We start from the raw sequence: 25,124 nt of genomic DNA, 5'->3' as shown, positions 1-25,124 counted from the left end.
CAGAGCAGATAGAGTGCTATTCACTCCTTTAAAGACGTGTCCATCTTATGATATTCTCCGGCAACACAATTAAATTGGACATATTCCAGAGCAGATCGAGTGCTATTCACCCCTTTAAAGACCGTGTCCATCTTCTGATATTCTCCGGCAACACAATTAAATTGGACATATTCCAAAGCAGATCGAGTGCCATTCACTCCTTTAAAGACCGTATCCATCTTCTGATATTCTCCGGCAACACAATTAAATTGGACATATTCCAAAGCAGATCGAGTGCCATTCACTCCTTTAAAGACCGTATCCATCTTCTGATATTCTCCGGCAACACAATTAGATATATGAAGAGAAGGTGATAAATACTCAAGAAGATGATTTTCCGTGAAAATTTTGTCTTCTCTACATCTCTCGAGGCGAAGGGTCTACAAATATTGATGTATATTCTGCTTCAGTGCCTTTTCTACGTACAAAACAAATTCTTCGGTGGGAGCAATCTTCCATTTAATTCATGCCCCTCATCAGGCGGGTTCCTCTGCATAATTCCGTCTCTGGAAGCTGTTACATGTCCAAATGAGACACAAAAATCTAATACACCGCTGTCCAAAAAGTATCCGACTTTATTTTTTTCGCTGTAAGTAATGGCCACAGGGGTGGGGAAACTGAGCGTAGTAGTAGAAGGGACTTTCATGCGCATGCGTGATTTTTTGCTGACTCGCAACACTGCCGGATGCGTCTGTGGCTGCCAGATAGCGAAATGGTGTAACACGTGCTCGTCGCATTCTCGTTTCGCTCAAGATGACAGAACACTTGGAGCAGCGATACTGCATCAAGTGTTACGTCTTTCTTTAGAACCACCTTTTTGAAACTGACATGATTATTACTTTGAATGTATTTTAAAGATTTATATATTTCTGTCATCGAAGAAGATACTTCTGAATAAAAGTTTGGGCTTTCTTTTGTTATCGCCATAGCGAGTGTCTCACTTCAAAACTTTACATTTTTCCTTCTGCTCTTGCAGAACCAAATTGTTCTTCTCCTTTGGATATTTCTTTAAAAAAGTAGTTCTTGGAAATTTTGAGTAGCCATTTTTTTCCCCTTTTTTCTCTCTCTTCTAACTTTTCTACAGTGAAAATAATTTAAGAAAATGTACACCATATACTGGTCCCTTCGTCTTCTTAAGCGTTAAGTCCTTACTACTGAGAATAAACCGGTTTATGTGACACTTTTTAATCTTGCAACCAAGGTTATGGCCTTATGAATATTTCATACTTAGCTCCTTACGCCTTGTCTTGAATTAATGCTCAGGATAATACAGGGTATATATGCCCTAAATGTTTAATACTGTTTAAGGTATCGATCCGAAATATTACAGATCGTTATGACGGATATCAAATTGAAAGATGTTTGCAATGAAATAAGGAAGTGACGAGCTGGCTGGACGCTGGAGGGGTAGGAGTTAGAATCCTGGTAGGGTCAAGAATTTTATGTTCTCTACTGTGTCCAGACCGTCCCTGGGGCCCACCCAGCCTCCTATCCAATTGGTACCGGGGGCTCTTCCCCTGGGGGTAAAGCGGCAGGGACATGAAGCTGACCACTCACCTCCAACTAGTACTGAGGACAAGAAAATGTGGATTTGTATATATTCACTTTCCCATACGCCTTCATGGTGTAGTGTTTAATTTGGTGTACTCTTTGGTTGTTGTGTCGGTATGGTGTTGCGACTTATTTTGTTTATGTATGAATTGTTGTGGGTGGCTTGTGGTTCATTGTCTGGCTACAGCGCCTGATGATGACCCACTAAGAGTCGAAACATGTTGTTCCTAATATATACGACCTTATGTAAGTACATCATTAGGCCGCGCCATAGCTCAAGTGGTTAGTCGCTGGCTTCCCACCGCGGCGGCCTGGGTTTGATCGCGAGTCTGGTCAAGTGGGATTTGTGGTGGACAAAGTGGGCTAGGGCAGGTTTTCTCCGAGTTCTTCGGTTCCCCTGCCAATCTTCATTCCACCAATTGCTCCACAGTCACCCTCACCTATTATCTGGGGCTCGTACAATAGGCTTGAAGTGACCGCAGTACAAGGGACTTAGTCCCATCCCACTAGCAATAAAGAAATACATCATTAGGGTGCTTTTTTATAAATTGTTGTGTTGACTGAAATACATAATAAACATTTTTATGCACACAACACAACAGGATTCAACACGTAAAGATTTTCTGCACAGCAAGTTTGCTCAGTCACGAAAAGACACTTTTTTTTTAATCTCGGTCATCTTCGTTTTCATAGCTTTCCTGGAAAATATCATTAACTTTTATTGAAAAATTCAACATAAATTATTGATTTAATGATTGATTTCAGGTGTACAGGAGACGCACCGTGCTGGCAGAATAGCCAGTTTAATCGGAGTTGAAGGTGGCCATTCACTAGGGAACTCACTGGCGGTGCTTAGAACTTTCTACAGCCTTGGAGCTCGTTACATGACAGTCACTCACACCTGCAATACAGCCTGGTGAGTTCTTCAGCCATAATACAAATCAGAGGAACAGATATTAAGACTAAAAGTGCCAAGTATCGATAATTTCGATCTTTACAGAAATTCCTGTATCTGACTGCATGTGACATCTATTGTAATTTTATCTCAACTACATAGTCAAGAAGCATTTGAAGACCTCGCTTCAAGTTTTGTTTATTGTTTATCGATGATAGAGAGCAGATTTGTCGACCTAAAATTGTAGAGTTAAAACTGATACTTCTCTGGTTAAGAGGTAGTCTGAAGTTGAAGTGTTTACATTAAATAAAGAAGACTTCAGTGATTTTGAAATACAGGAAAAAAACTCCGTGACTTAAGTCCGCAAGCAAATAATACCGACCGAGCGACCTCCGCTTGTCGGCGAAGTGCCAACTTTAGCGGATAATGGGTGTCGCGTGGTGATCGCAACGAATCCCCGCGGCCTTTAATTTCGGTTTTCTATACCGGAGCCGCTATTTTTTCATTATAACAGCTCCTCAATTATCCTCACGAGGCTGAGTGAACCCCATTCAAAATCCACTACTTCTCATAAAATCTGGTAGCGCCGGGAATCGAACCCGGGACCTCTGGCTCTGTAGCCAGGAAGTGTGACCACTAGACCACAGAGGTGGTCTTTTTGAAATATGTATTCACGCCAAATTTCTTTTTCCTCGTTTCCTCCCCCACATTTCCTTGTTTTTCTTTCATTCTTTCCCCTATTCCCTTTGTTTCTTACTTCCGTTTGTCTTTTCCCAAGACTTTCTCGTGTTTTCTTCAATCACTCGATCCCAGTAGCAAAGTATTGCCTCTTTCTACGGCTGCATACTTTTCCCTATTCGTTCTTCATGATTATTCTCATACCTCAGTCAATATTATGTAACTTCTCCAGTTGATATAGCTTGTTTAAGTATCATAACTTGTATTAGGGCTTCGGCAGCAATAAGACGAAAAAGTCCTATACTTGACTGAAAGGGACATACTTTGCCACGTACTTTTCATTTTCTTCTGACTTGACACCTCATCCTTGCAGTAAAACTTTGAAGCTTTTCCCAGTCAGGAAAGAACTTACCGAAAGTTCTATTGATAAGAGTGAGCCGAAGGTAAAATATAAGGGTATATTTCCGGGAAACTCATTACGTTTCAACGGTTTTTGATTAAAGACAAAGAGTAGACCGATAATTCTGTCAGCAACTGCTGGAAGGCATGCAGCGCTCCATTATGAGAAAGTTACGTGCCAATGCTTGTGCTGCCCCTTTCTCGCTACTGCTAATATTTCTTGTCCGCTCTTCATTACTTCCGACATTTCTTATCTACTTCTCTTTCTACCACTTTACGAACTTCTGACTTTACAAATATTTCTTCCCACATCAAGATTATGTCCCGTATAAAATTTTAAATTGTCGTGGTGACAAAATGTAATGAAATTTTCTCGAACGAATAAACGCGCCAAAACAAATATTCAAGTTCCCGGAAATTTTATCTGTGCGCCCTACCGGAAACTAATATAAATGGTAAAATTTACCTTCACAGTCGGACTAAGCAACATTGACTTCGGACATCTGTGGAATGATGACCGTTCACCATTCCGTTTGACCTCTTTGTGCAACTAATAAACAAAATACTTACCTAAGAAAGTATTATGACATTTAGACCCGTTGCTAGGCAACGACCGCGAAATAAACAACAATATAACAATCGTTACTAGGCAACGGCCGTAAACAGCGACAGAGGATCAGTGTTTTCTGTGCGGTCCGTGTGAGAATGTTATAAGCGGGACAGGTTAGTACGCATTAAGGAACACAGATATAACCTGACACAAGATCTGCTTGAAAAATCAAAATTAGCCCAACGAGGAAGGCCACAAAATTTGTTAGAATGAAGTGCAGGTCTTGCAGATCGAACCGAACACCACATACACGAAATACAAGGAATGAGCCCACATGTCTCTGCTGGACCATCCGATCAGTCAGCCCAGGGTGGACATCTCTCCCATCTGGACTCCCGTTATCACAGCAGATGTAAAGAGACTGCAACTGCATCAAGTGTAGTTTGAGTGGGGAAATTTGTTTTTCTTTTTTCTCAGAACTTCTTTCTAGTTATATGGAAGGCTTTGAAAATCTATATGGTAAAACATAATATAAACGAATCTCATATTTTGAAATATTGTAAATTAACCTGAATGTCAGCCGCTCTTAATTACGGAGTCGTAATTAGCTGGAATGTCATGTGTTTGTGTGTTTCTGGTTGTGATCCAAGGCTATCCAGAGAATCGTTACTGAAATCTCTATCACAGGAACTCAGTTTCCAAGTCTCTTCCTATCAGTATAAACCCCAAGGCATAGAAGTCTCACTGCGTTACTCGCGGAAAGTAGTAAAACTATATGAAGTTCAGTTCTTTCGTCCAAGAAATTAGAATAACAACATTGTTCCGTCTCTCTCTTTCTCTCCCTCTCTCTCGCTCGCTCTATCTCTCTTGATTTTCTAAGAGAATGTCAGTAACACAAACTATGCTTCCCTCCCAAAGTTTAAAAACATTTGGCTCATGAGGAAAGTTAATAATGCTAGGGGAATTAGGTCATCAAGCAGAATACTCACTGCGGAACTCGTTGGATAGTTGGGCTGATCCGATGAGGAGACGAGACACTTTGGGTTTTGTTCGGGACTTTCATGCATATTCTGAATATTTTGGTACACAATTTTATTTCTTGACTCAAAATTGATATACGCCGTGACACTTATGTAAAATTACCGTAACATACATTGAGAACACAACACAATCTGTCAGTACACTTGTATGGGTGAATATAGACGGGGTTTTGATTTGTGAATAGATTTATTGACCATTTACAGGTCGTAACTACAAATAACTATAACATTGTCGCTATTTCCAAACTTTACAGTTCACTAGAGCACAGTCTAGTGTTTAAGTATGTTACTGGACGTTTCCTGATAACGACTTCAACAATGACTGTTCCTCTACCTCCGGCTGAAGTCCTCTCTTCAAAAACTCCCGTACAGAACACATTATCAACTGACAATTTGTCCCTTGCTAGTAACATCTCGGCACGGACCACATAGAAAACATAGCTCTTCCACTGTTGTAGCCCAACAAAGGCACGGTGTAGGTATTCGAACCCTCCTGAACGCTGGACTAATTGCAACGGCTAATTGGCCATGCTTATAACGTCTCTGCACGGACCGCGTTGAAAACTTCTCTTCCATTATTGCTGCATTCTCTTGTCGTGGAAACATGCTTGTTTGCGGAGCCTTTACTTAGTAAAGACTGTTGTATCGTTGCTTATTTTTCGGGCGTTGCCTAGCTACGGTTGTACATGCTATAATATGAAATAATGTAATGAATAAAAGAAAAACAAAACTCTCTTGCCGGTTGAAGTAGAAAAGAGCAAACCACCGAAATAAAGAGCTTGATACAAATGTTCCGCCATTACGAACAGAGTCATAAAGTGGATATATATATATATATACTGTCAAGTGTCAGTGACTAAGACGGGGGCTTGGATTGACAGTTGGATTTATTCAATACTTACAAGACGTAACTATGAATAATTATTACACTGTTGCTGATTTACACAATTACAATCACTCCACATTTATCTTCTCAGCCTATCTGCAATAGTCTTCACGGGTTTATAACACAGGATCTATAAAAGTCTCCCTAAATCACACACTCCCAATATTACTGTGTTACAGCACATATAGAGTCTTCAAGTCACACGTTAAACCTTCACAGGCTGACTTCTTGTACTCTTCATCTACGAATTTCCCGTGTTTATCTCTTACACAGAAGTCACTTATCCCTGAACCGAACGGATTCTGTCACTTATATAGCCGAGGAACGAACACGCATCACAGGAAACACATGTCACGTGACCACCACCCACTGCTGCGTGACGTCACTGCGGACACGGAAAACGCAGTCTCCCCTATTGTTGCGTGTTGGACCGTGTTTACAGAGCTGTTTCCTGGCAATGCGGTAAATAATTCAAACTGTGATACATCAGAATTACGTTGCGCCCTACTCGTCCCTTATATAGGTGCCTACCTCTGTATTGACTTTACTTTCTGATCTTCCCAAACTTCCTTCCCTTCCAGAAGACTTTAGAGACTTCAAAGAATCTTCCTGAGCCACACATTTATAATATGATTTTGCTTCACACTAAATTACTGTATTATCTGTTCACTCCTCTTTATGTTCTTTCATATTCGCTGTCTTCGTGTCTGCAGGTAATTTCACGGTTGGCTAAACTGTCTGTGCTCAAAATTACATTTTGGATCTTAAGTTTCAATCGGTAAATCCCGTTAAAAATTTTAATAACTTAAAAAAATAGAGAAACCGGTATAGCTCAGTCTGTATAGCGACGAGCTACTGGCTGGATGGCCAGAGTTCGACATTTTTCTCTTCTTCAAAGCGTCCAGACCGACTCTGGCGCCCGCCCTGCCTCCTATCCAATGTGTACCGGGGGCTCTTTCCACATTTTTCAAACAGTCGACTTATGGATAACCGTAAGTTTTGTCAGCCTTACGCGCCGGCCGTCCTTTACCACCAGGAAGATTCCTGGTACTCATTTATGTCACAGGCTGAGTCGACCCCAGAGCCATAGTGCGGCTGGACAGATGAGGTGAATTGAAACATTCAGTGGCCTAATATAAAATTGTTTGCGTTTTAAATGTTCAAAATAATCATTTTAAATTCATATTGCCTGTTCTTTGAAAATGTCTGTTGACGTGAGAGTTGAATTTGTGATATCTACAGAATGGCCACCGAATTCTCCGGACTTAAATACGTCAGATTGCCATGTTTAGAGCGAACTTGAACAGTCACTATATAAAAGATAACAGTTTTAGTCCCTGTAGTTACTTAACAAAGAATTCAGATTCTGTGACCTCTCGTAATATAAGATAACATCCAATCAGCCATCAACAAATGGAAATACGGTCTCAGGCTCTTACATAAGAAAACTGTGATTCTATGCAACACGTATACTTATTTACTTACTTACTCATGGAGCTGAGCCCTTCTGGAGGAGCCGCCAATTCTACAGCTACTCAAGAATTTCCCAGCATTTTATGGAACCCAAAGGTTCTTTACCGTGTTCACAAGAGCTCTCCACTTGTCCCTATCCTGAGCCAGATCAATCCAATCCATATCATCCCAACCTGTCTCTTTAAGATCGATTTTAATATTGTCCACCCACCTACGCCTTGGTCTTCCCAGTGGCCTCTTTTCTTCTGTCTTTCCCACCAATATCCTATATGCATTCCTCGTCTCCTCATTCGTGCTACATGTCCTGCCTATCTCATCCTCCTTGACTTGATCATTCTAATTATACTGGGAGAAGAGTACAAGTTATGAAGCTCCTCATTATGCAGTTTTCTCCACCTCCTGTGACTTTATCTCTCTTCGGTCCAAATATTCTCCTCAACACCCTGTTCTCAAAGAACCTCAGTCTATGTTCCTCCCTTAATGTCAGAGACCAAGTTTCACACCCATACAGAACCACAGGCAGAATTATAGTTTTGTATATTCTAATTTTTATGTTTTGGGATGCAACACATATTTCGATTGAAAAAAATACCCTTTAATTATAAATAAAATGCCCGCTTATAACATCGAAAATGGAAAATATTTTTGTGTGTACTGAATTAACCAGGTTATGAAAGCATTTCTCACATACTTAGGTGTGTTCCACATAATTTCACATCCCAGAATACAGAAATGTTTTTGCCACTATCATTCTTTCATCAAATATCACATTAATCCAATATTCTTCCTTAATAGATGTCCAATCCTTACAGAACAAGAGGAAAATTTGTCAACTTTAATCGTCACTTTCTTAATTAATAGATGGAATGAGAGTTCCAGTTTTTTTTACATCTTCATATCACGTAGTTGTTCATAAATTTCTTTAAAAATTTTCCACACGCGGTTAATTTTCTATAATTATCTTCGCAATTAATCAGTAAGCACATCATCGACTGCTGATCTGAACGCCATAATTTATCCTCCTTAACAGAAGTAATTAAGGATAAGTGAATTTTCCTACCTCATAAACATTCAATACGCTCTTCGTTCTGAATTTCTTCCAGCATGGCTCTGCATTATGGCTTCTTTATGGAGGAATTTCATTGTGTTGCTGCAGTGTTTATCACATTCCAGTTTAAAGTCGACTTCACATCCTCGCTCTTGGATTCTTTCAGATGGTCCGTTGCGAAAGAGAAATTAGTATTCCACAAACATCCTTGTTGGACTTTACACACGTACAGAGTCTGTAAATCTCCCATCATTTTAATATCTTCATACGAAAGTTCCCTCTGCTTGAAAGGCTATAGAACATGGTATCCTACCTCGAAGAAAGAGCATAATTCGGAAATATAAGTGTCTACTGGACGGAACTCGGAAAAATACAACTCCGTCCGGTGTAGACTGAGTGGGGATTTTTTTGTTTTTCTTATGTTGGTACCATACGGAGTATTTATTCTCTCCAGTGATGATTTCTATCTTGATAATTCTCTGGTGCAAGGCCCCATACGTGTGAATTTTTTAATGATTCGATGTTTTCTTAGCTCTCGCAGATGTTTTGTGCTGTGCTTGGCTTTTGTACCTCGTCTTGATCCTGGTACAGGTGTCCGGAGATAGACACTTAGCTCTGTCGATTGTGCCGAACTGAGTAGGTTTCACCTGAAGACGGAGACAGAATACAGTCTCCGAAACATGGATGGATAGTATCCAGGAACATAACATTTGTACTAAAGTTCTATCGTCACAAACTATTAGATCTTATTCAGAAGTGTAAGGTCGACAGTTCTCACAGAGGATTCATAACTTGGATCATCTGTGATGGGAGAGGAGAAATCAGCTTCACGTCCCAGCTGTTTTAACCCTCGGGTAACAGCTTCTACTACCCATCGATTGGAAATCTTTGTATTCTCCAGAGTCGGTCTGGACTCTGGCCATGCAGGGAATCTAACCATCAACTCTTAGACGTCCAGCCCCTAGCCTGGTCTCCATATCGAATAAGTTCTAAATGGAAAATAATTTGTATTGTTATTTTATTAATTCTTTATTCAACTTTCGGATTGGCTGCAAGGAACTGGTTCTGCGAGAACTCTGAGGTGCGATGGGTTAACACCAAGATGGCGATCATTATTATTCACACCGGAAGCTCTGAAACTAATTTAATTAAGGCTGTCCGCCGCGGCTGGGTTTGGATATAAAACGCAAATGACAGAGGAGGGGCGGAAACTTTTCCTCCCTCCAACAGTAAATATGCTGTTCCCCCTCCAACTTCGGTAACAGTTGAATGTAGGGGAAGAATATAGAGCTGATGAAAGCAATACCATAAACAGTGCAGGGTTCGTACTTCTGAAACAAAGCATAAGGGAAGAAAAGGCGATAGAGAAAGAATGAAAGAAAGTGAAGACGATGTAAATATATTATTGTCACGTGATTATGTGACTGTAGGCGGGGTTTGGATTGGTAATTAGATTTACTGAACACGTACAGAACGTAACTACAAGTAACGTGTAATTCACACACTCTTACAATTCACTAGATCAAGTACTGAGTCTTCTCAGTCTGCTGTATCTTCACCTGTTGCCTGGTAACTGCTTCCAACGCCGTAGCTTCCCTGTTTACGTCCTTACTGGCTGGCGACTGTCCCCATAACTAACTAAACTATATACTTGTCTTGTTTAAAAGACCTCGGCACGGACACCGTAGAAAACATGTAGAATTTAACAAATGTTTCTGAGGGATATATTGCGTCTGCTTGCTGCCAATTTCTTGCTGGTTGGTTGAATGGCTTGGCCTTCGGTCCTCAACATAGAAGCAGTATGTTTCTTCGAAACGCTGGTGATCTTCCGCTGGACTTCACGGCGTCACATCTCAGAACAACCTACTAGTAAATAAATTAAATAATAAAAAAGCAAAGAAGTGGAAAAGAAGTTAAAATAAGTAAAGTAAAGCTATCCCTGTAACAGACCGTGGAGGCCCGTAGGTGTGTGAGACGTCGAGGCTCCCACATCTTCTAGACAATCGACTCACAGATAGCTGTGACGATGTCAGCCTTACACGCCGGCCCCCTTTACCCCCAGGAAAATTCCTGGTACTCATTTATGTTAGAGGCTGAGTCGACCCTAGGGCTATAGTGCGGCTGGAAGGATTATGTCAATTGAAAAAATCCAGTGACATTTCGAGAATCGAACCAACGACTTTTCGGATTGTAGCATAGTGCCTCAACCTTAATAAGAAGGAAAAAAAAGTAAGGGACGAAACAAACAAACCAAAGGCAAGATTTACCAAGAAAAGGAGACAAATTAAGATGGATATTGGAAGAGCGTAGACTAGACAGAAGTGAAAAAAGATGAAAGTATAAAAAAACAGGATGAAATAAGTAGCAAAAGAAAAATAAAGAAATTATGTTAAATATAAAGAGTAAAACGAAAAAGGACCACGGAGAGGCAGGAAAGGAGAAGAGGAAACGATGGAACTGCAACGGATCAGAGAATAATTTCTGCTGCTTTTTATTAAATATTCGCCATATTAAAAAATTAAAATCGATTCTTGGAACAAAACCTTACCTTTATCCCATATCACATGCCAATGCATCGGGTCTTCCTTTATTCTTCATGGAACCAATTTAATGGTATTTTGTCTTCATTGCAACCCCTACCCGAAGGCCGCGCCACAGCTCAAGCGGTTAGTCGCTGGCTTCCCACCGCGGCGGCCCGGGTTCGATCCCCGGTCTGGTCAAGTGGGATTTGTGGTGGACAAAGTGGCGCTGGGGCAGGTTTTCTCAGAGTACTTCGGTTTCCCCTGCCAATTTTCATTCCACCATTTGCTCCACAATCACCCTCACCTATCATCTGGGGCTCGTACAATAGGCCGGAAGTGGCCGCAGTACAAGGGACATCGAGTGCTTCCGCGGATGAAGGACACAGATTGACAGACAGACCTCTACATTAAAGTAAAATTAATGTTGTACCTGTCCATAATTAATCAGCAATGGCTGTACAGCCCTTTGTTGGGCTGTGGCCTCTTCTTCAGTTCCATAATTTTTTTATACAGACAGTAGCTCTCCTTGGACGGGGGATCAGCCCGTCGCAAGGCCGCTATCTGCACACGGGATAGCATAAACACAATAAACGCACACAGACATCCATGTTTTGAGTGGAATTCGAACCCACGATCCCAGCGTTCGAGCGGGCGAAGACACTTCATGCCTTAGACCGCGCGGCCACTGTGAACGGTTAATTAAGCATTACGTAATGTAAAACGTAGAGGAGAAGTGGAGATATTGTTCCACGTATTCTTAACCCCGGCACCGACCAGGTTATCCCCGGTGATATCGCTTCTTATTTGTGTTCGTTAGGTATCCGGTTCGAATCTCGGCCGAGACATCCATTGTCGTGGTCTTCATAAGGCCCTCCAGAACAACGTCGAGACAGTGTCTCGAAATAGACCACGACTGGTTCTTTCGACACCATTCTTTAATCATTTATCATCACGCCACATACAGTGAGTTACTGACAGTGTCGTTAAATATACCATAAATATATCGTGGCATGTAGGTCCGTTGCTGGGCAACGACAACTACGTAAGCAAATATGAAACAGTAACGGCATCACAAATCATGTTTCCACGGCAGCAGCTGGATACAGCAAAAAAGGACGGTGTTTTCTGTGAGGTCCGTGCCGAGATGTTATAAGCAGGACATTTAGTGGAGTTAGTGAAGATGGTTGGTGAGTGACTGAGTTAGTCAGTCAGTTAACTGCTGAGGTTCAGTTGTGAGCCGTTACTGTTGGAATTTGGTAGCTGAGGCACGGGGATAGTTCAGGAACCCAGAGAAAGGGGAACGTACGCAATTGGAAGCCGCCACCAAGCAACGGCTAGTGAACACGTGACTGTGGACACTATTGTAAGTGTAACAGTGAACTGCAAAGTGTAGTCATGCACTGTATCAAAGAGCCCAAAAAATGGGATCATCAATCCAAAATCCGCCTGTAGTCACCCTAAAATCATGAAAATATGAAGCTTCTCATCAGATGGAGACATGCGGGGAAATTCCCTCTGTATCCTGGGTAAAGTAGCTCCCGGCATACATTCGATACGAGGCTGGGTGAGTCCCAAAGCCTCTCCAGACGCTGTGAAGTAAACACGCTATCCACTACCGAGAATCGAATCACAATCATCGGGTTGCCCATCCCATAGCTTAGTCGCTATACAGGGTGTGACATCCAAGTTTCACTTCTGCACTTCCTGTAAATAATAACAGTAGATCAGAATATATTGTATCTTACCAATGTGTTGTACTAAGTATCTTTGGCTATCGGTAGGGCAGACTGTTCGCTGACCCAACTCCAGAGCGAGTCCTCGTCCCCAACAGCACAGCCGACGGACCGCAGCAGTGAAGGCGGGCTCACAGAGTTCGGGAAGGTAAGCCACACATCTGTTAATGCAAGCACAATGACTGTATGCTACAGGGTGTGTTCATTTAGTAGCACAATACATTTTCATCTCTGATCCATAACATGTAATGAATTAATATTATTCTTTCCCTAAGTTGAGTTTGGTAGTAAGAATGACATCGATACATTGTAATATGTGTCGTGTTTTCACTGATGTATTCATTTTATTCTTCTATACCAGGTATATAAATTTCTGTATCTCCTATTGCGAGAACTGAAATAATAACATTTAAGTGAGAATAAACGTTTTATTCAATTAGAAACGTAAATTTATCATATTTTACTTAGTAATGTTTATGAAATCGCTACGAAAAAACACAGAATCTGCTAATATACAAAATCATGGCGTGACTAACATTGTCTCCAGACCCGAAAGGAGCATATCAAAGTTAATTTAAAATATTGCCTTGCACCTGTTTTCATAACTTTATTGTTACAGATATATTGTTTTCTGCGATATTCAAATCCCAGTCATTTCAATCAGGAACCGGGAGCTCCTACTTTTTACTCCTGCATTCTAATTGGTTTTTTTCTCTACTGCATTTAATTTCCAGTACAACTACAGGTTTTTATATAATGAAAGCCTCTGGATACTACCACAGTCTTTCTCAAAGTGGTACGATCTGTTTTCCAACAAAAGGCCCGTCAATTTTCCGAATGAGCAGCCAGTTCTCCATGGGAAAACCTTTTTTTTTCCAAACGGAACAGTCAGTTCTCAAAGGGATGCAGTCATAATATTGCTTACACACCTTTTAAGACATTTTTCTGAAGGTGCTACCGTGTCCGCGACAAAGTAATAGTTTTTAAATGCAATTTTAAACTGTCTTTATTTATTTTTGTTATATATTCGGAAGCCAGGATAGTGTAGTCGGTATAGCGACTGGCTACGGGCAGGACTATCAGGGGATCGGAGTTCGAGTCCCGGTATTGTTAACTATTTCTTCTCCACGTCGTCCAAACCGGCTCTGTGGTCCACCCAGCCTCCTATCCAATGGGCAACGGGGACTCTTTGCCCCGGGGCTAAAGCGACCGGGGCTTCAAGCTGACCACTCACCTCCAGCTAGTGCCGAGTTCAAGAAAACGTGGATCTATACGCCTTCATGGCGTAGTGCTTAATGAGTTAAGTACAGGGACAGCTTTACATACTTTACCTTTTATTTATTATATATTCCTTTATCAATTTTGATTTTCACAAAATTCCTAAGGGGAAAAATGCCTGGGTTGCCCCGCGCTTAATGATACCCATTCTAACGTCATGCAGGAGGTCTTAGAGCTGAGGTTTCATAGCAGTGAGTATCAAGATTACTTTGGCCGCGCCACAGCTCAAGCGGTTAGTCGCTGGCTTCCCGATCCCGGGTCTGGTCAAGTGGGATTTGTGGTGGACAAAGTGGTGCTGGGTTCTCCGAGTACTTCGGTTTCCCCTGCCACTCTTTATTCCACCAATTGCTCGACAATCACCCTCACCTATCATCAGGGGCTGGTACAATAGGGCAGAAGTGGCCGCAGTACAAGGGACTTAGTCCCACCCTACAAGCAATAAAAAAATCAAGATTACAATCTTCCGAAATATGACGCCGTGTAGCCTTGTACTTAGTTATCAGATTTAGGGGAATCTTCTGTCTCCATCATCAGGATATTATGAAAATGAACACAGAATTCTCTTCCTAAGCTTTTGTAGGTGTCTCTGTCTACCAAACTAAACTGCGTCACAAACCAGAAGCCATTAATCTGTATGAAGCTTAAACTTTCTTTACGAGCAAACAGGGTATCAATTAGAATATGTAACCCTAAGAGTCATTATCATATTCAAAATAGTCCGGAGCCAGTTGAGTCCGATCCACTTCCTGAGAAATATTTATTTAATCGTTTCGGTCCCAAAACATCACATACACATTCATATAAAAGAAAGACAATTTTGTTTTATTATCTCCTTCCACTCCTTCACATTCTCCTAGTTTTTCTCCTTCCTTCTTCAGGTTTCTCTTGTTAATTCCTTCTTACCATCCTCCTCACTCCTTCCCTCTCTTTTAACTCCCTTTCCTTCCTCCTCCATTATGCACTTCACTTTCAGTTTCTATTTCTTCTTTTATCCGTTACCTCTTCCTCCTTTCCTTTTCTCCTGCATTCGTCCACTTCTTCGTCCCTTTTCCTTCTGTTCTCAATCTTCTTCACATTTCACCGTCTTCCACTTATTTGTAGCTTGCCTCGTACTTCCCGCCATCTGTCCTTTAACTCCTCTTTCTGTTCTCTTCCTTCCCTTCTTTCTTTCGCATTTCTTCTCTGAAAGAGTTAGAATTCCTCTCAAGCTTAATGTACTTCCATCCAAGACCGTGTTTATCAAATAACCGCTTTCCTTGTAGATTTATGTACGCAATAAAGCACAAGGCTAATGAGATATACAGACTCTTAAAGAACCTATGTGTACCCCATCTTAAAGGATATTCCTGATCCTTTACAATGGAGGTAATCTCCCCGCTAGAGCCAGACCCTTCTCAGTTCTGGAGTATTTACCTTGTGTAGACTTCAGCCACCCTTCAGCACGCATGAAATATGGCGCTATTTTGTCACCGGATGACAGCTTCTTTGAATGATGGCTACATGTAAAAAAAGGCTCTCGTAACATTTTTGAAAGGGGAAAAAGTTTAGTAATAAACTCCGTTCAGTAATATGCCAGCTTTAGAAATAGTATAAATGTTTTCCGTATCAATACAGAAACAGAATGAACAAGAAGCCTTTTTTATTTTCAACATAACGGTGCCTTTCACTTCAATTTCAGATCAATAAATCGGTGTTCCCTATACGAGACATGGGTGTTTCACGTTGGTAAGGCAGGGTTTAAATTTGTATCTTTGTTTAATAATTTCGGCCTTTAAGCCTGATAACCTCGCCGCCGTCTGTAAATCTGTTGTTTAGAAAAAGTGGGAGTCTGTTACAGTGATAAAAAGGTGAAGCTCTCCCTGTAACAGACCGTGAAGGCCCGTAGGATTTTGAGACGTGGATGCTCCCACGTTTTCTAGACAATCGGCTCACAGATGGCGGTAAGGTTGTCAGCCTCACGCGCCGGCCGCCCTTTAGCCCCCAGGAAGATTCCTAGTACTCATTTCTGTTAGAGGCTGAGTCGACCCCAGGACCATAATTCGGTTGGAAGGATTAGCAAGTTGAACAAATCCACTTCATCGGGACTCGATCCCGCGACCTTCCGGCTTGTAGCACAGTGCCTCAACCAAATACGGTAGCTTGTGCCCCCTGTTATAGTGATAGCTTAGTAATTCACCACTTTGCGACGGAGTATGGGCAGCAGGAAATGTCAGTAAGGATCTACAAGACTGTACGGTGTCACAGTCACAGCCGGTGGGAACCTAAATCCTCTTACATGGTTTGTTCACTACCGAGTATATCTGAGAGGAAGATAGAAGCAGAATGATCTTCCGAAACGTCAGTAAAATCTATCACACTAATCAGCGTGTCATCCCAGAAGTCTAACGTTTATTGAAATGTCTTTATTTAGAGGCGTTGCTGCTCTAAGTAGTTCTTTCTCAAGGCGAGAGAACGTCCCCAGAACCCTGCGAGTGGGAGTGGCAAGAGGAAATCTTGTCGCATTACATCCGCAACTTAAGAAGCGACATGTTTTGTTTGCAGTAAAAATTACACGGTGTAAGTTAATTAATCTGACAAGTTCATCCACCAATGAAGGCAAAAGGAGCTTAATGTATTGACGTCACTAGTTATTATCCGCTTTTGTACCTGTCCACTCTCGACAAAATTCACAATGGATTCGGTCAGGTCAGTTGGCTCAGATCAGGATTGTTGGCTGGGTATGGGTAAGTCAGGGGCCATAGTTACATGACGTCACTCTCCATCCCCCCCCCACAACGCAGTGGCAACCACTGATTCACTGTTGGCTGTGTCTTTAGACTTCCCCGTTCTCAACAGAATGCGCAGTGGGCTTAGTCGTGTCCATTAACTGAGCTAACACAGTGCAGCTGCAACCACTCTTCCACTAAATCTTGCCGTAATACACACAACCCAGAAGCCAGGTTAAAACAGCTCACTCACTGAGCTGAGCCCTTCTTGAGAAGCCTCCAATTGTGCAGTTACTCAAGAACTTCACAGCATTCTATGGAACCCAAAGGTTCATTATCGTGTTCACAAGAGCCCTCCACTGGTCCCTATCCTGAGCCAGATCGATCCAGTCCACACGATCCCACCCTATGTTTCTAAGATCCATTTTAATATTGTCCACCCACCTACGCTTTGATCTTCCTAATGGTCTCCTTCCTTCCGGCTTTCCCACCAATATCCTACATGCATTCCTCTTCTCCCCCATTCGTGCTACACGCCCTGCCAATATCAACCTCCTTGACTTGATCACTCTAATTATACTTGGAGAAGAGTAGAAATTATGAAGCTCCTCGTTATGTAGTTTTCTCTACAGCCTGTAAGTCAATAGGATTAACGTTCTAAGATGTGTAACGGGAGATAATCATACGCGAAAAATGAGATGTTATGAGTAAAATTTATATCCTAATTTTCTCTGATGTGGTATCTCATATTAATGTCCGGTTCTAGAAGAACCAGCTAAGTCAGTCAGTCCGTCCGTCTGTACGAATGAAATCGATAGAGAACTGTTAAGAGCGCTTGTCATGAGTTCGTATTGAATTTTGCGAAAATTTTATGAGCCATTTTGACCTTTCATTTAAGTACGACAACCCTAACGACCATAATTTATAAAATCATGAATACTTTTTTGATACACAAATACGTTTTTTACCTTTCTTTGATAAGAATAAATAATAAAAAAGGGTAAAGCTACCCCTGTAACACACCGCGAAGGCCTGTAGGGTTGTGAAACGTCGAAGCTCCCCATATTTTCTAGAAAATCGGTTCACAGATGGCGCTGAGGTTGTCAGACTTATGCGCCGGCCACCCTTTGTTTCCAGGAAGATTCCTGGTACTCATTTCTCTTAGAGGCTGAGTCGATCCTAGGGCCATAATGCGGCTGGAAGGATTAGGTCAATTGAAAAATCCAGTAACCTCATTGAGAATTTTACCCTCTACCTTCCGGCCTGTGGCATAGTGCTTCAGCTAACTACGACACCGTGTGTCCCTTTGTTCGTTAGCAAACCTGCCAAAAACGAACTTTCCCTCCGGACAGTAGGAAGAGGAGAGACGGATCATTCATTCCCTTTGAAGTCTTCATCATTATCCACACAGTTTCACAGAAATGCTTTCGTGTCTGGGGAATCATTCCATGAGCCGCGGACCACTTTATTTCAACAAATCACGTGAACAGTTCGTTACAAAGCTTATAATGGAGACAGACAAAGAATTCTCTCTTACCGCCTCCCACTCCGTCTCCCTAAACTTCCTTTGTCCCCCTTAGCGCAGGAAGTACGTCCGTTGCAACGAACGTACTTTATGACGGACGTTGCTGAGGACACCACACAGTTTCAGAATGCGGTACGTAGTTTTTTTGTCTGCAATGGAGCCCGAAGAAAGCATAACATTCGCCTCTCTTGTTTATTTCTACAACTAACGTCACGACGTTCGTTACAACGGACGCATTTTGTGCGCCCATGTGGCCCCACCCTTACTCTACGCATATAGACATCTCAGTCGGTATAGTGATTGGCTACTGGCTGGGCGGCCGAGAGGCCAGAGTTCGAGTCCTTATAGGAGTATGATATTTCTCCTCTCCTCGTCCAGACCGGTTCTGGGACCCATCCATCCTCCTGTCCAATGGGGAACAGAGATTCTTTTCTCGGTGGTAAAGCGGCCGCGCGTGAAACTGGCCACTCACCTCGAACTAGTGAACTAGTGCCGAGGTCAAGAATACATGGATGTATACGTCCACTCCCCCATACGTCTTAATGAGCTAATGCTTAATTAAGCAGAGCAGCAACTTTACCTTTCTATTCTTCTAGTGATATGCCTGGGTTACTTCCTCGAAGTCAGTAGGCGAGGAGAGGAAGCAAGAAGTCTAAAATGGTAGAGTGGGGGAACAGGCCCTGCTCTAGCCTACCAGCGAATTTAATTTCCAGTACCCGTGGAAATTCTTAGGCAGGTGCAACTATAGTTCTGCATCACCTTTGTACCGGGACAAGGAGACGATGACGATAATTGATAAGTGATAACTCACTTAATTTGTTTCAACACACCGCGATTTTCCTGTTATCATTTAGGTTATAACGGCGATAAGTAAGTTGGCAAACATATGTCGCATTACACAGCCTCACATCCGGTAAGGTATTCGTCTTCATATTCGTCTCCTTATCTCATATTTCATGCAGAAAATCCCTCTATTCTCCTCGTTATGGCGGCCGGCTACGGACTGGACGGCCGGAGTTCGATTCCCCACGGGGGAAAGAAATTTTCCTCTTCTACATAACATCCAGACCGACTCTGCTCCCCCCCCCAGCCTTCAATCCAATTGGTACCAGATGCTGTTTCACGAGGATTAAAGCGGCCCAATGCGTGACCATTCACCTCCATCTAGTGCCGAGGTCAAGGATGGTGGAGTTATACCTCAACTCCCTCATACATCTTCATGGCGTAGCTCAGTGCCGAAGGACATAACCGGGCCACCCTGTTCCTGGGGGATATAAATACGGGGACCTGGCCCTCTAGGTTAGGGAAGTCTCGAATCTAAGACAATAAAATATGGTGATGAGTCCCCCGGGACTCGGACCTGAGAATGACTGCGCTGGCGAGTATCATCAGCAATTGTAAACGACAGACCCATCCTCTCGTCAGAGAGGATGTTACTTAAGGTCTATGACCGCAAGGGTTCAATTGAAAAGAAAGGCAAATTGTGGGATGTGACGTCATGCACTCTAGTGGAAGTACATAGACATTTCGGAGGACCTTACTGTCTCCTTCTTCAGGGTAGAAGAGTACGCCGAAGAAGCAGTCTGCAAACTGTCAGTATACTTTATAGTGTATGACAGATTATAATTCCGACATGCCCTTACTGAAAAAGAAACTTTTCATATTAAAAATGGGGGTAAAATGCTTAAAGGAGGTTGAGGAGAGGGGGACATAAGGTTTCTGCACCTCCTACACTTTCTCCTGCCCTCCTCGGAGTGACTGTAAGCTGCCATCAGTTCTCGTTTCCAGTTCGTTAACCACAAGACAAAGGACTTAGTGTCAAACACGATCGACGTTGATAAGCGAACTTTGCAGGACAGACAGACAGAAGACAAAACTTTCTATCGAACTTGAGGGACGCTGTTCTTCTCTTCCTGCAAATCAATAATACACAGTGCTGCTTTCTGGTGGATAGTAATGGAAACATTCCGTCATTTGCTTCCTTCTGTTTCGAGCCACGAATTATCGAAGGACCTTCATCTGCTCTGGAGAGATCTTCGTAAATCTTGACTTCGTAGTTCTGAAATTAGTAACATGAGTCAAACATTGTATTAAATTCTAGAATACATAAGTTACAGGTGCTGTCTCATTATCTTTTTGTTAGCTGTTTTGACGACTGCATAAAGAGGAGCTTCATAACTTGTACTCTCCTCCAAGTATAATCAGTGATCAAGTCAAGGAGGATGAGGTGGGCAGGGTATGTAGAACAAATGGAGAAGAGGAATGCATATAGGATATTGGTGGGAAAGCCAGAAGGAAAGAGACAACTGGGAAGACCAAGGCGTAGGTGGGTGGACAATATTAAAATGGATTTTAGAGAGATAGGATGGGATGGTATGGTTTGGATTGATCTGGCTCAGGATTAGAACAAGTGGAGGGCTCCTGTGAACACGGTAATGAACCTTCGGGTTCCATAAAATGCTGGGAAGTTGTTGAGTAGCTGCAGATTTGGCTTCTCCTCAAGAATGGCTCAGCTCCATGAGTAAGTAAGTAAGTTTAGGTTGTTTAACGACGGTTTCAGTGGGTAGACTGTACTGTAGTGGGAGCAACAGGAATAGATAGATACATAGATAGATTGATTGATTGATTGATTGCTGAATATCGAACAGCAATTAAATCCTTCTAACCGGTACAGCCAGTTTCGAGAAAATTGACATTTCCCGTTTGTGCTACTGCTTTGACTACCGTTGTTTCCTGAAGACACAGGCTCTACAGTTTGATTTACAGATACACTCTTCGTAATTTCTTTTTCCTTGGTACTACAGCCCCAGTGGGCCTAGGCCTACCTCCATGAACGTCTCCGTTCACTTCGGTTTTTCTTGATCTTACACATTCGGTAGGACTCATTGCACGAGTGATCAGCTCGTCGCAGGGCCTCTACCTGTATACAAACACAGAAAAACGCACACACACAAACTAAACATCCATGCCCTGAGTGGGATTCGAACCCACGATCCCGGCTTCCAAGCGAGCGAAGACAGTGCATGCCTTAGGCCGCTCAGCTACCGTGACCGGCTTCTTCGTAAATTACCGAAATTTCATCAAAATTGTTAGGGCTATTTTCGAGGAAACTGCCTCTCGTTTTTTTTTTCTTTTGGAGCCCGTTTTAAGGGCCTCTATTTTTGGAGCTGGGGGACCGGCCTTTGAGGGACATGTTGCTGAATTCGGAATATGAACATCTGCCCTGCCGTTACGCTGCTTGCGAAGCGACACATACATACATACATACATACTGCTGCGTACTAATGTTTCGTACCAATTCGATCTGAGTTTTTGTATAGAAATTGTTGTGTCAGATTAATATAAACCAAAATTACAGTTCTCCTGTGACTTTTAAATGGAGAGCTCACTCGTATTTCAATTCAGATCAGGCCACAAGTTTCCAAGAATAATATACGCACACTCACACACTCACGGACACAGACAGACATGACGTCTAGTGTATCCTTTCACTCTCTGTACGTTGTGCAATGAATATATAAGTTTATTTCTGTTGCTTCATATACTTTCGAAACATACAAAAACTCCGTGGATTTGGTCCGCAAGGGAACTATACCGACCGAGTGACCGCCGCTTCTCGGCGAAGTTAGTGCAAACTTTTGTGGATAGAGTGTGTCACGTGGTCAGCGTAATGAATCCACACAGCCGTTAATTTCGGTTTTCTAGACCGGAACCGCTATTTCCTTGAAATAGCTCCTCAGTTATCCTCACGAAGCTGAGTGAACCCCGTTCGAGACCCACTACTTCTCAGAAAATCTTTGGATCTGTAACCAGGAACTCTGACCACTAGACCACAGAGGCTGTCTACTTTCGAAACATGCTCAAGCAAAATATGGCATTTTAATTCAAAATAGCGTAACTACGTAGCGTTACGGAGTGTCACATAATTAACCAACTTTACGAGCTGAGTCCTTGAGGAGCCGCCAATTGTGCAGCTACTTAAGAACTTTTCAAAATTTTATGGAAACCGAAGGTTCATTACCGTGTTCATAAGAGCCTTCTACTCGTCCCTATCCTGAGCCAGATGACTCCAGTCCATATCACACCATCCTGTCCCTTTAAGATTAATTTAATATTATGCACCACCTACATCTTGGTCTTCCTAGTGGGCTCTTTCCTTCTGGCTTTCCCACCAATATCCTATATGCATTCCTCTTCTTCCTCATTCGTGCTACATGCCTTGACTTGATCATTGGAGTGTCACATAAGAAAAACTAAAACCGACGCTTATATCAGTCTCAAAATAACAATTCCTACTCTTTTTCTTATCAGTATGCTCATATACGGAAGCTTAAAGAAAGGGGAGGGGGTTCATAACCCCTGTCTCTCATCTTCCCCAATTTCTTCCTTCAGGCATTTTGTCATTTTTAACCTGTGATGTTTTTTCCTGAAGAAAATGTAGTTTGTTCTACCCTTCATTGTGTACTTTCTTGAAAGCTGAAGGTTTAACTGGATTTTCAAGCAGTTACATGTAAAAATCTCTACTTTTTGGAATTCCAAGTCGTGCATTATCTGGTATCTGTTCACGAGAAACCTGTTGCCTCCCTCTTCAGAACCGAAGAGTAATCCTCGAAGGGCCAAAGGTGAGTGATACGGGTAAAGGGGAGAAGAACGGGAGTTAGAGCGAGCCAATTCAGTTGCCACTGTCCACATAATTTTTGTTCTTATTCCCAGCCCTCTTCTGCGCTCTTTACTCTTTACCCTGAAGATGGAGGCAGCAAATTCCTCGTAAGACGTCGGTAAACATCAGACTAGATAGAGTCACGTGCCACTTCATAATCACCGCTGTGAGAACTTCAGATATCACTTACATAACTTATTTAATCAAGGAGTTTCTGCAGAAATTATAACACTCACATTCTGGAAATTGCTAGGTTATGTAGCCCCAAATTAAACGTTATGATGGTCACAACTGGTCAGTTTGGAATTTTGTCTTCTGAGTCGGAAATTATACTGGAAGTAATTTGCAGAAATGTTAGCCCAGTTCGACACGAGAAATTAGTAAACTTCATTAGCGGGCAACGTATGGACTGTAGCACAACTTGTCTGCAGCTCACAAGTTCACTAAGCCGTAGCCATGAATGAGTGAGATTTATAGCACAAATTACGAACCAGTACTGTGGACAAAAAGAGGCTTTTATATTTCACATAAATATTTAGGTCAACGAAAACAGTCATATCAATCATTCCAACTTTTCTCGTGATGTATGAAGAGAAATTGCACGGTTGAGGGAAAGTTTCGTATTGCATGAGAACGTTTTGTAAGAGGTTTGGAGTGGTGCCAGATGAAATGCCAACTCCCGTATTTACTCATACAAAACTAACTTAAATATTGTGGCACGTATACCCGTTGCTTGGCAACGACTTCGAGATAAGCAAATATACAACAGGCGTTACTAAGCAACAGAGGAACTGTGTTTCTTTTTCTGTCCGCTAGGCAACAGTTGAACTACTACAGTGAAGAACGGTGTTTTCTACGCGGTCCGTGTCAAGATATTAAAAGCGGGACATATTGGGAGTTGCAGTGCAGAGAGTCAGAAGAGTATGAGGCTGATGTGACATGGACGCCAGCCTGGGAGTTAGTCGGTGCAGTGGAGTGAGTTGTTTGGTGACTGAGTGAGATAGAAGACTGCTGGGGTTCAGTCACTGTGAGAAGCTGATAGCTGAGGCCGGGAACAGAAAATAATGAGATGACTTAACTTAGAAGATCCATATTGTGACGTATTGCTCTATGCAGGACACCCCCTCCCCAGCCAGCGGTGACGTAACAACATCGGAGCGCTGTCGCTGCTATGGTAACAAGCCAGTCAACAAAATATTGTAATACAGACATGTAGTCGATCGGTTCTCAGAAACAGAGAACCTGGTTCAGGCCCATGTGACGTTATATGAGATTTCTGGTCGATGAACTGGCATTGGAACAGATTTTTCTTACAGCTTCCCGAGTTTTCCCCTACAAATCATTCAATCATTGCTCCATATTCATCACCGTCCCCCCGAGGTATGTTGTAGACCTGATCACGCAGTGCATTATCACATCCTTGGTACTTAAGGTTTTGACTTCATCTCTCTGGTTTGGCACTTGGCTGGATACAGAGTAAGGAAGTTATTTATTTTTAATTTTTTAAAAATATAATTCCTTTGTTTCGATGTTATCATATGAAGATAATGAAATAATTTGTGACCTCTACAGTTATTGTGGACATGCTAGTGTACTTCGCAGCGGAACATTGGGTACAGAGCCCAGGTCAAAGGACTTCATTACGATAAATTCAACGAATTAAAAGAGCAGTGAAAAGCCATAGTTTCTCATCTTGAATTATCATTCAGTTCCAGAGAACTTAAATGTATCATAACTGTACGTTGAAGTAAATCATCAATCATGGACCTTGTCTGTGTTTTAAGCGTACAATTAGTTATCACATACCGAGAGATAGGCAGCAAGTAATAACACGCCACGGGTTGCCATCACATCAATCACACTGTGTGCGGGATACCATTATCTCTTTGCATATCCATCACAACACCCCACTTCTGCCACCAAACTATTTACCAAGAAAAACATTTCACTTCAGCAGGCCCACAAGGTCAGAGAGACTTATTTTCGAAATAAGATATTTGTGATTTCATGCGTCGCTTTCAGCGTCGAGTTCATTTGACGCAGATAAAACGTATAGTTGCAAACGCAACTATACGCCCCATAACCCATTACTTCGTTTCACGGTTGTAATGTGTAAAAGACTCACTATACAATACTATCTAT

At 42.1% G+C, this 25,124-nt stretch overlaps 1 protein-coding gene across 1 annotated transcript in view; it reads left to right on the top strand.

Annotated features, from left to right (window-relative positions):
- The window catches only part of LOC111862502 (dipeptidase 1), a 423,388-nt gene that overhangs the window by 373,583 nt on the left and 24,681 nt on the right, over nt 1-25,124 (top strand). The window contains exons 7-8 of the mRNA XM_023847973.2: nt 2,356-2,506; nt 12,863-12,962. Of these exons, the coding sequence (XP_023703741.1) occupies nt 2,356-2,506; nt 12,863-12,962 (251 nt within the window). The remainder of the gene's footprint in view (nt 1-2,355; nt 2,507-12,862; nt 12,963-25,124) is intronic.

This window comes from Cryptotermes secundus, unplaced genomic scaffold (genome assembly GCF_002891405.2).
Source record: "Cryptotermes secundus unplaced genomic scaffold, Csec_1.0 scaffold816, whole genome shotgun sequence".
Classification (NCBI taxonomy): domain Eukaryota; kingdom Metazoa; phylum Arthropoda; class Insecta; order Blattodea; family Kalotermitidae; genus Cryptotermes; species Cryptotermes secundus.
Note: the sequence above shows the minus strand (reverse complement) of the source record. Positions and strands in the feature narration are given on the sequence as shown.